At 40.4% G+C, this 11,931-nt stretch overlaps 1 protein-coding gene across 1 annotated transcript; it reads left to right on the top strand.

Moving 5' to 3' along the window:
* Nucleotides 1-269: 269 nt before the first annotated feature.
* On the top strand, nucleotides 270-3,738 carry LOC132797968 (uncharacterized). Its single transcript, XM_060809708.1, has 2 exons — nucleotides 270-2,477; nucleotides 3,130-3,738. Exons 1-2 carry the CDS (start codon nucleotides 270-272, stop codon nucleotides 3,736-3,738), a joined length of 2,817 nt encoding a protein of 938 aa, XP_060665691.1.
* Nucleotides 3,739-11,931: the final 8,193 nt, after the last annotated feature.

Genomic DNA, 11,931 nt, shown 5'->3' with positions numbered 1-11,931 from the left:
AGGCACTGGAAGCGGTACGCGGAAAATTGATGGTGCCAGATACAGTGCCGTATGCAATTGGAACATTGAGAATGCTGTATGGCCGACCAGAAATAGTACACGCCGCGTTACAAGGAAAATTGAGAGACGAGCCAGCGATAAAGGCAGATAATTTGGACTCCGTCATTCGACTAGCCCTTGCTGTCCAAAAATTACTGCGCAACTATGTCTGCATTGGGTCTTCATGACTTTTGCATGATCCTGTCTTGTTGAACGAATTGGTCGCAAAGATGCCGAGCAGTATGAAGTTGGACTGGGGTCGACACCGATTGGCGAATCAAAGCGTTAACATGGCCACATTCGACAATTGGCTTTTCAATGTGGCAATGTGTGCCAGTATGGTAACTCCGTATGATGTCGGACGAACGACCTCAGCCAAAGCTTCAAAGGAAAGGTTGTTTGTGCACAGTGTTAGCGACAACAATGAGGAGACTCAACAGCGACAGCATCATGGAGAATCAGAGAAGACTACATGCCCAAAATGTGGAGGCACGCACCGACTGTCGGAATGTGTCGACTTTCGAGCATTGAACGTTAAACAGCGCTGGGAGTTTGTGAAATCGAAACGGCTATGTTTCTGTTGTTTCTGGCGGCATCTCGTACGAAACTGCAAAGCTAAAGAAACCTGTGGCGTCGATGGATGCAAATCAATTCACCACGTACTGCTGCATACCGCCGCAGGCAATGATGGCAGAAACAAGCTGACTGGGCAAACAGTGCCTCGATCTGCCAACAAGGAGGAGTCTTCAATCATGTTTCATGGAAGGACTGCGAGTAGCCCTCTCTTTCGCTATATCCCGATAACGATCCACGGCAAATCCAAATCTGTGAAAACATTTGCTTTGGCCGATGAAGGAGCTGCTTGTTCTTTAATTGAAAGATCCTTGTCTGACGAGCTCGAGCTAGAAGGACCGGCAACTCAATTGTGCCTGAAATGGACAGGTGATGTTTCTAAGGTTGAAAACAATTCGCCATCGTTGGACATCACTGTATCAACTACGAGTATGGAATCGCAGCGATACATTCTGAAAAGTGTGCGAACAGTGTCTGATCTCGACCTACCAGAGCAAAGCCTCGACCAGCAATTATTGGAGTCTCGGAGTCACCTCTGTACGTTGCCTATAGATCCCTATTCCAACGTACGAGCACGAATCATCATTGGACTCGACAACATTAAATGGACTATTCCGCTGGAGTTGCATGAAAGTGAAGACGACGATGTTATTGCAGCACGTTGCAGGCTTGGCTGGGCTGTTTACGGCCGCTCAGCAAAGGAATACTCATCGATTCCACGCCTGCTACATATTTGCCAATGTAGTGAGACTGGCAGTTTGGATGTTGCATTGAAAGAGTACTTTTCTTTGGAATCTCTGGGAATTGTCGCTACGATCAATCCATTACGATCCAAAGACGATGAGCGATCGATGCAAATCATGGAAGCAACGACAACGTTCTTGGCAGACGAGAATAGGTGGCAAACTGGATTACTGTGGAGATTCGATAAAGTGGTCTTGCCTGACTCCTATGAAATGTGTCTTAAGCGTCTAAAATGTCTCGAATCAAAAATGTCGAAAGATCCGCAGTTACGCAACTTCATGGTAACGACGATGAAAAACTATAAGGAAAATCGTTACATCAGACGCCTGGATGATAGTGAGTTGGCGCGTAAAGATATAACATGGTTTCTTCCTATCTTTACCGTCACCAACCCTAACAAGAAGAAGACACGTTTAGTGTGGGACGCCGCAGCGAAGATCCAAGGAGTGTCTCTAAACGACTGCCTGCTAAAAGGTCCTGACACACTTGCATCATTGATGGGCATTCTAATACGCTTCAGAGAACGCCCAATTGCTATTTCGGGAGACATACGCGAAATGTTCCACCAAGTGAGGGTGCGACCAGAGGATCAGGCAGCTCAGAGATTCCTCTGGCGTGATGGAAACTCGCAACGGCCACCGGAGGTATACGTCATGCAAGTTATGACTTTTGGAGCATCGTGTTCACCTTCCTTGGCGAGTTACGTTTTGAAACGCAATGCTCAACGATATGAAGCTGAATATCCCGAGGCCGTAAAAGCCATTTGCGGCAACACTTTCGTCGATGACTGGCTTCAGTCTGTGGACTCAGTAGCTGAGATGACAAAGCTGGCCCAGGCTGTAAAACTAATTCATGCTGATGGAGGACTTGACATGCGACACTGGACATCCAATTCTCAAGCCGTGGTCTGTGCTCTTGAGAATAGATATGACATGTTGGACAAGCCTATTTGTTACCCAGACGTTGGTCCGGAAAAGGTTCTGGGCATGTGGTGGCAACCTGGTGAAGATTGTCTAACGTTTATGGTGAAGCCAGATACGATCGCAAAGGCTCTGGATGGTCGGCCAACTAAACGCCGCGTCCTGAGCATGATTATGACCATATTCGACCCCCTTGGAATTGTTGGATTTTTCAACATACGCGCAAAAATCATTCTGCAAAATATATGGAGGTGGAGTCGGATGGGATGAGCCGCTCAAAGAAGAAGACGAGGCAGACTGGCGTCGTTGGTTGGATTTGGTGCCAACGTTAAACAATCTGCGTATAGCCCGATGTTTGAAAGGAGTTAGTGCAGCTAGATGTCTGGAAATGCATACATTTGTAGACGCAAGTGTTAATGCATACGCTGCCGTCGTATACATCCGAGCTGAAGTAGACGATCAAGTTCATTGCAGCCTTGTAGCGTCGAAAACAAGGGTTGCTCCATTGAAACCAATTTCGATACCTCGCATGGAACTCATGGCTGCTGTTTTGGGACTGAGGTTGGCCAGATGTATCGAGTCTGAAATGTCAGTACACGTTGACAAGAAAGTGTTCTGGACAGACTCTAGAGACGTTCTATTCTGGATACGTTCGGATGTTCGTAAGTTTCACCAATTTGTTGCACTCCGCATTGGCGAAATCTTAGAAGGATCAGATGTGAGTAACTGGAGATGGGTCCCGTCAGCGCAAAATGTGGCCGACGATGGTACCAAATGGACAAGAACGCCTGTCATTAACGAAGCGAATAGGTGGTTCAGAGGGCCTCAATTTCTATATTCGGATGACTCTCAGTGGCCGCAGATGAACATTGATGCGAGCCAACATAGCCATACTATTCTGCAACACGTCGAAGAGCAATTGGAAGCCATGTCACCTTTGAGCTGTATCTCACCAGACCCAGAAGGATTCAGCAAACTGGAGAGATTAAGAGCCGCACAGTTGCGAGTATTGGATTTCTTGCGATCTATTGTCAAGAAGAGCATGGGATCGGAATTAAAGAAGTTACTATTACTTGAGCGGCCAATCGAGATGGATATCATTCTAATACGAGTGTGCCAGGAAACCGAGTATTTCAGCGAGATGAAATGGTTGAAAATGGGAAGCAGTATTATAGATCGGAAGAGCAAGCTATTCAAATGCTTTCCGTACTTGGACGAAGTAAGCATACTGCGCGTCAAGGGAAGAATCGACCTAATAGAAGGAGTCGAAGTAAACCTAAAGCGACCCATAATCCTACCAAGAAGACATCGATTTACATTTCTGCTGGTTGAGTCGTATCATCGCCGGTACCATCATCTGTACGACGAGATCGTGGTCAATGAACTACGGCAAAGGTTCCTGATATTTGGTCTGAGAGCCTTGGTGAGAGAGTTTCTCAAACTTGTCCAGCATGCCGGATGAGGCGCGCGCGTCCTAGGCCTCCAGAAATGAGAAGTCTACCGCGCGAGCGTTTGGCGCACCACATGGCGCCGTTCACCTATACAGGAGTGGATTACTTTGGGCCCATCGACATCATCGTTGGACGACGGCACGAGAAGCGCTGGGGTGTTCTGTTCACATGCCTCACAATTCGTGCCGTACACCTGGATATCGCAACGTCACTGTCAACCGACTCTTTTCTTTGTATTCTAAAGGCATTTATAGCGAGACGTGGTTGCCCGCGACGAATGATGTCCGATAATGGAACTAACTTCCGAGGTGCGAGTAGAGTGTTAAAAGATGAAGTGGAGCGTATATCGACCAGGGATGTGGAGACCAAATACCCAGAAATGGAGTTCATGTTCATTCCGCCAGGCTCACCGCACATGGGCGGTGCATGGGAAAAGATTGGTACGCTCAACAAAGTCCATTCTAACGGAAATCTTGCCGCCTGGTGGATTGCGAGAAGAAGTGCTTCGTGCTGCGTTGGCTGATGTGGAGGGTATTCTCAACTCACGCCCACTCTCATATGTACCACTGGAATCGGCAGACTCAGAAGCGCTTACACCGAACCATTTCCTCTTGGGCCACTCTAGTGGAATTCGTGAACGAGACAGCGAAATACAAAATGGTAACAAGCTTGCCAAAGGATTCAGAATTTCGAGCCAGTTAGCCGATCAGTTCTGGAAAAATGGATTCGAGAATATCTGCCAACGCTTACGCGCCGTACCAAATGGTTCCATCCGCCGCCAGATTCGATCGCCGTGAATGACATTGTTGTTATCGCAGATGAGAATGGCAAACGAAACAGCTGGCCCAAAGGAGTTGTGGTAGATGTTCACCGATCGAGACGGTCAGGTAAGGAGTGCCGTTGTACGCACTCCAGAAGGTATTATGACTCGCCCGCCGTAAAGCTAGCCAAATTAGATTTGAAAATTGGTAATACACAACGCGAATGCTAGTGAATTACGGGGTGGGGAATGTTGGCGGGCGAACTAAATTTTCTACTGGGGCTTCGCCAGCGCATTTCCTACTGGGCATTTGTAATCGGTGATTCTCTTTTGTGCATTGGAATTTCACCGTTACGTTCGCTAGAAGTAGCAATGCAGCTGCAAATTTCGGCAGCGTGATTTAATTTGAATTTGTATTTGAGCCCAAGCAGAGGCAAATAATTGTTAACAATTAAATAGGGATTTGAAGGTGTGCGCAGAGCACGAATGTAAGTAAAATTATGAAATTATATTGAAATGTACGAAATATAATGAAAATAATAAAGATTTCAGCAAATATTGATCCACTACAAGTTGTTGTTTTCGAGTAGTGGATTGCTCGAAGTACGAGCAACGGCACACCAACCAAGGCACGCATCCGGTGCCAACAATTATTATTATTATTATTATTATATATTATTATTATTATTATTATTATTATTATTATTATTATTATTATTATTATTATTATTATTATTATTATTATTATTATTATTATTATTATTATTATTATTATTATTATTATATTATATATTTATTATTATATTATATTATATACTATTATTTTTATAATTTTTATATGTTTATTGTCCAAGTTAATTTATATTATTTAATTTGTTTAGTTGTAGAAAATTATTTGTAGTCTGAGAAAATGGTACTAAATGTCTTGCATGTTTTGTTTTGAGAAGTGGAGCTTTAGTTATCCATGAGTCGAAAGCTCCAAAAATAGCGCCATCTATTGGTGGACTACGTTACTTGCAATGAATTACTAGATCAGCTGATCGTGTTAAGTCCACACCAAAATAGATTAGCGATTACCTTTTTGAGTATAATTATTTGTCAAAATTCCGAAAAAGGTTTTTGTTATTGGTTTTGTTTGCAAGACAATGCATTGGCAGGTTATGTGAAAACCTGGAAAAAGTGTGAAAAAGTGTGACTGAAACTAAAAAAAATAATCTCAGTAAGTGGTTGGTAAAGCCTGATGCATAATTCGTACATGTAAGTATACATTGATACTGCGATGTATAATTGTTATACTAATACGTTAATAATGTTTTTTCGCAAAAGTGCACCTTTGCCGTCCACTTAGCATATGCAATAGATGGTTGTCCACTGCAGGATTTTGTCCTCCCATATCAAGTGCCGTTTTACAGATTAGGGTAAATATTTGTTATACGTATATTTAGTTTTTGTTGTTCTAGTTTCAGTTTTGTGTATTTATTTTTTAGATTCGGCACGCCGTAATAATTTATAATAACCCAGTTTGTAAATTGAGTTCAATCCCTAGTGATAAAACCCATTTATAAACACAGCCAAATTTGTATGTGGAGGAATTTAAATTGTCTGTATGATGAATATTTCCCACACTAAAATGATTGTTTAACGGCCAACAACCAAAGCTCGCCGTCATAGCTTTTGCTGACCACATCCGCTGTTGGTACACAACGAGCAGATGATCTGATGTTGGTTGCAGACTCTCATTGGGGAAACATAACTGCCTCCAAGCAGACTAAGTTTCTGATGAAGAAAAGCACCTGCGTCTGACGGCCCTGCAATCTCCATCTACGGATTGCTCTGTTCTGTGGTAACATCGAAGCGAATATCAGCGTCACCCAGGAGGAAAGCGAACAGCTGAATAGCAGCTAAAGTTTTTTGTTCGTTTTGTTATTGTCAGCTTATTTTTATACCCGCTACCCATAGGGTAGAAGGGTATTATAACTTTGTGCCGGCAGGAAATGTATGTAACAGGTAGAAGGAGGCATCTCCGACCCTATAAAGTATATATATTCTTGATCAGCGTCAACAGCCGAGACGATCTAGCCATGTCCGTCTGTCCGTCTGTGTGTCTGTCCGTCTGTCCGTCTGTCCGTATGAAACACTGGATCTCAGAGACTATAAGAGATAGAGCTATAATTTTTTTCGACAGCATTTGTTATGTTTGCACGCAGATCAAGTTTGTTTCATATTTTTGCCACGCCCACTTCCGCCCCGCAAATCAAAAAATCGAAATACAAGCGTAATTTTAAAGCTAGAGGTGCGAATTTTGGTATATACAATATTTACTATAGTATTTATGATTCCTGAAAATTTGGTTCCGATCAGATAAAATTTGTCGAAGTTATTAAAGAAATACTTTTGTATGGGCAAAACGCCTACTTACTAGGGGTCTTAGTTGCTTTGGCTGACAATCTGGTATATTGTGCCGTCTATGGTATATTTTGAATGTGGTACTATGTCGATATACCAAATATACCATTTGGTATATTTTAGTATTTTTGCAGTATATTCGGTATATTTTGAGAAAATACAGCAAAATATGTTTCTTTTATTCAAAATGGGTAGCGGGTATCTCACAGTCGAGTACACTCGACTGTAGCTTTCTTACTTGTTCTTGTTGTTTTATTGTTCGTTCTACTATTGTTAGTCTAGATTGTTTAGTGTGCATTTTTAAGTGAATGTTTGGAAGTGTTGTAAGTGTATTATGATGTGGCGAGAAAATTGAAAACAACAACTTTTCTTGGGCCCCGCATAATACAAATACCACTGTTTAATTGTACAAGATCACAATGGCAAACATTTAACAATGCATATAAGGCAAAAGAAATTGACAAGATTTACTTGTAAGATTGTATTAACTTATAAAATTTAATGATTTTGTATAGCCCGCCAAGCAGATACAACCATACCTGCATACGTGTGTATGTATGTATGTTTGTTTGATCGTCATTCATAGCAAGCAGCTTTCATGCAGGCGCAAAAGCTCGCAATTATTATCTTCCCCAAAGATACACCACAGACAGGCACCAACACAAGGAAAGTCTGTTCCACTTTCCTTTTGCTTGTGGTCCATCTGACCATAGCGCTGCTACAGCTGTCTGCAGTCCCAGCGGTCAATGACCTTGCGAGACTGGCAATAGCAGTGACAGCCATCATTTCTACTTGTATCCAGTATTTGTCTATACTCTGTGTGCTTGCCTTGTATGAACCAAGAATAGTTAATTTCTACTCTTAATTTATTCCAATATTTAAATGCAAAATAATTATTTATATTATATTTATGCTAGAACATATTTTATATTTATAGGTTAATTATTTTAGTCTTTATTTATTTATTCTTTTTCTATTTGCCTTATCTGATAAATTTCCGCCTCATAATTACTCACCAAGTTTGTCCGTTAGATTATTTATTTATTTATTTTTCTTCTCACTTTGTTTGGTAATGTTGTTAAAATTCAATTTACTTTTGTTATATGTCAATAAATTAAGTATGTTCGCTTAATTGCATAATTTTATTTGGAACCATGCATCACCAAGCAGGAGTAGTTTAGCCGAACCACTTCGTTTTAGGGATCCTGGCAACTTTTAGTTTTTGGCATTTGAATGCAGGATCATGGTAGGGTGGGCGTCGGCACTTGTGTGCTGTTATTGTACAGCTGTGTTGCAACAGAGAGTGGCTCCGTCTTCTTGGTTAACCTACCTTCCTCTCCTTCCCTTTCTCTTCTCGTTCACTATTGTTTAATGTAACCTTCCCACTACACTCCTTCTCGTCTTCCCATATTTACGCGAATTCCTAATGTATTATTGTTCTATAGCGGTGCGTCTTATTAGTTGGGCCTTTTCTTGAATCCCATGCTAACTGAGCAAAGCCCGGAGAAACCAGCGCGCGCTAATAAACCTTCCACCAGCACCAGACGAATACGACACTAGTGATTCGTTACACTTGTTTAACGTACGATTTTAATATGCATTGAAGGCTGATGATCGCTTGAGTGGCAATTGAATTTGATTTTTGTTTATTTTATTTGCACATTTTTGTGTGTCATTATTTTTATGCAGTTTTCTCTCTCTTGAATATGTATTATTATTTTTCCATCATTCTCTACAAAATTTTCCCCAAAATTTCAAGGAAATTAAAATTAGAGAAAAAAAAATAAAATTAAAATGCTAAGCGTAGTGGGCTTGGAAAATCCCTTGTTCGAAGTCCGGCTGCGCCAGTTACATATTCTCCAGCTCTTCCCTCGACCATTGTTTTGATGCGAGAAATCTTGCGCTTAATGTTGGCATATGTCACATTTCCCACGCACTCAAAATTAAATTAAATTAGAATTAATTATGTTTTTAATTGGAAGTTTATTAGTAATTATTTGTGTTTTAGTTAGAGTTGTTTTTAGAGCGTAAAGTTTTAGGTTATATTCACAAAGGAACAAACTTATCAAATTATTATTTATTTCTCCTATTTTATCATTATTTTTGTCTTAAGTAGTTTCAATATGTATACCCTTTTTGTGAAATTATGTTCATTTAATTTAGGTGGTATTGCGCGAGCAGTCTATATCATTGTAGTTGTTGTAATATTTGCCGTTACAGTTGATAATGACGTCACTGTACTGGTGACCGTGGCTATGCAGGTAGGCATGAGGGAAGGGTATGGCGTTTTATCCAACGAGAGCGCAGGAGAGCAAGAACGCGCCCTGCCTTGCGATGTTGGATTGAGTTCATTACTCGGGCTTGGGGTTATTGATCGCGGTTGGTTATTTTTTGTTGGGTTTGCGGTCGCGTTGTCTTGCGTTGACACGAATGAGTGGTATGCGTTGTTACGTTGCAAAGAGAGTCGACGCTCGTCTTGCTGACGTTGGAGCAATGTATGAGTGTCGAATTCACTCATAGCTTAATGTTTTTGATTTTCTTATTTTTATTTGCACAAAAAGTACGAAGTTCATCGCACTAAGCGTCTTTTCGCCCACTGTGTATTTTTGTTTAGAGCTTGCACTGTACTATGCTTTGTTTTTATTTAATTTCCGTTGCACGACAATTTTCATCTGATCGCAACCAAATTTTTAGGAATCATAACTACTATAGTTATTATTATATATACCAAAATTCGCAACTCTAGCTTTAAAATTACGCTTGTTATTGATTTTTTTATTTGCGGGGCGGAAGTGGGCGTGGCACAAATCTGAAACAAACTTGATCTGCGTGCAAACATAACAAATGCTATCGAAAAAAATTATAGCTCTATCTCTTATAGTCTCTGAGATCTACGTGTTCATACGGACAGACGGACAGACACACAGACGGACATGGCTATATCGTCTCGGCTGTTGACGCTGATCAAGAATATATATACTTTATAGGGTCGGAGATGCCTCCTTCTACCTGTTACATACATTTCCTGTCGGCACAAAGTTCTAACCTATGGGTAGCGGGTATAAAATCGCGAATCGCGAATTACAATAATAACTATAGTGAATTGTAATGCCTTAAAATTTGTTTGCGATCAGAAATACTATTGTTTGGCCAAAACGCCTGTTATGCTTTCGATTGTGTGTATTGTAGGGGTGAGCATTTTACATTAATTTTCAATTTGATTTTAAATTTTTGGTGGTATCAATATTTGCGACGCAACTGTTCTGAAAGCTAAGAGCTGCGCGAGTTACAGTCCAGTGACCGAGGGAGTCTCATTTGCGAGAAAATTCTGGAAGATGTTAGAAATACTTACGAATAAAACGACTGTGTTGTGGAGAACAGAATAAGACTGACTATTTTGTCAGTGACAATTTATTACAAAAAGTATGTACATGTGTGTATATATCAGTGTATGCCTATGTATGAGTGTATTATCGTCAGAGTTGCATGGAGTAGTCTTGGAGTTGCCGGATCTGCGTTATTCCATATGGTCGGAGAGAGGGGCATGTTAACTCCTCCCCTCAGTCCAAAGAGAAGGCCATAGGGGAATGGCCGGATCGGAGAAGGATGGCTCGTTGACGTGTTGTTGATGTATGCCACGAACTCCGACGATATTTTGAATTTTAAAATTTTGTGTGTTTTTAATGTTAATGTTGCATTTTTTCGGCGTTAGGGTTTCTTGTTTCTTAACTGTTTTCCTAACTTTTTGTTTGTGTAGTTTTAGTTTATTCATTCGTTTATCATTATTTTTATATTCTTTTTTTGTGTATTTCACAAATTAATAGTAAATTAGAGTTAATATAAGTTGATGAATGGAAACGATTCCGGTGCCTTAACAGCGATTGTTGTGCACATATACGGTCGTTAATCACACAACTTCCATTTATTTTTGTAAACCACTGTGTATTGATGATCCCGGTGCCTTATCAGCGATTGCTGTATACATAAACGGTCATCGCACACAGTAGTTTGAGATGGCGAATTTTTGTTTCTTTTCCATTTTCGTTGGTTTCTTTTATGAGTTTCTGTGTATTGATGATCCCGGTGCCTTATCAACGATTGATATACACATATACAGTCATCACAAACAGAAACTTTTGGTATAATTGTTGTAAATTGTCTCGTATAAGGCCGCTTGTGTGGCTATTGGAATTTATTTTTTGTTTATTTTATTTGCACATTTTTGTGTGTCACTTCCTTTTACACTTGCACGACATTATGTTTTTATGCAGTTTTCTCTCTTTTGAATATGTATTATTATTTTTTCACCATTCACTACAAAAATGTCCACAAAACCCCGTCACCTATTCACTCACCTCAGCCTTCAAGGAAATTAAAATTAGAAAAATTAAAATGGTAAGCGTAGTGGGCATGGTCAATCCCTTGATCGAAGTTCGGCTGAGCCAGTTACAGTCCAGTGACCGACGGAGTCTCATTTGCGAGAAAATTCTGGAAGATGTTAGAAATACTTACGAATAAAACGACTGTGTTGTGGAGAACAGAATAAGACTGACTATTTTGTCAGTGACAATTTATTACAAAAAGTATGTACATGTGTGTATATATCAGTGTATGCCTATGTATGAGTGTATTATCGTCAGAGTTGCATGGAGTAGTCTTGGAGTTGCCGGATCTGCGTTATTCCATATGGTCGGAGAGAGGGGCATGTTAACTCCTCCCCTCAGTCCAAAGAGAAGGCCATAGGAGGGAATGGCCGGATCGGAGAAGGATGGCTCGTTGACGTGTTGTTGATGTATGCCACGAACTCCGACGATATTTTGAATTTTAAAATTTTGTGTGTTTTTAATGTTAATGTTGCATTTTTTCGGCGTTAGGGTTTCTTGTTTCTTAACTGTTTTCCTAACTTTTGTTTGTGTAGTTTTAGTTTATTCATTCGTTTATCATTATTTTTATATTCTTTTTTGTGTATTTCACAAATTAATAGTAAATTAGAGTTAATATAAGTTGATGAATGGAAACGATTCCGGTGCCTTAACAG

Source organism: Drosophila nasuta, unplaced genomic scaffold, assembly GCF_023558535.2.
Source record: "Drosophila nasuta strain 15112-1781.00 unplaced genomic scaffold, ASM2355853v1 ctg42_pilon, whole genome shotgun sequence".
Classification (NCBI taxonomy): Eukaryota; Metazoa; Arthropoda; class Insecta; order Diptera; family Drosophilidae; genus Drosophila; species Drosophila nasuta.
Note: the sequence above shows the minus strand (reverse complement) of the source record. Positions and strands in the feature narration are given on the sequence as shown.

What these genes read in the sequence shown, in the direction of transcription:
- LOC132797968 (XM_060809708.1), top strand. Translation starts at nt 270, where the DNA reads ATGCCGAGCAGTATGAAGTTGGACTGGGGTCGACACCGATTGGCGAAT. An exon ending in TATTCGACCCCCTTGGAATT is followed by an intron (nt 2,478 to 3,129) that starts GTTGGATTTTTC and finishes GATGACTCTCAG; the next exon opens with TGGCCGCAGATGAACATTGA.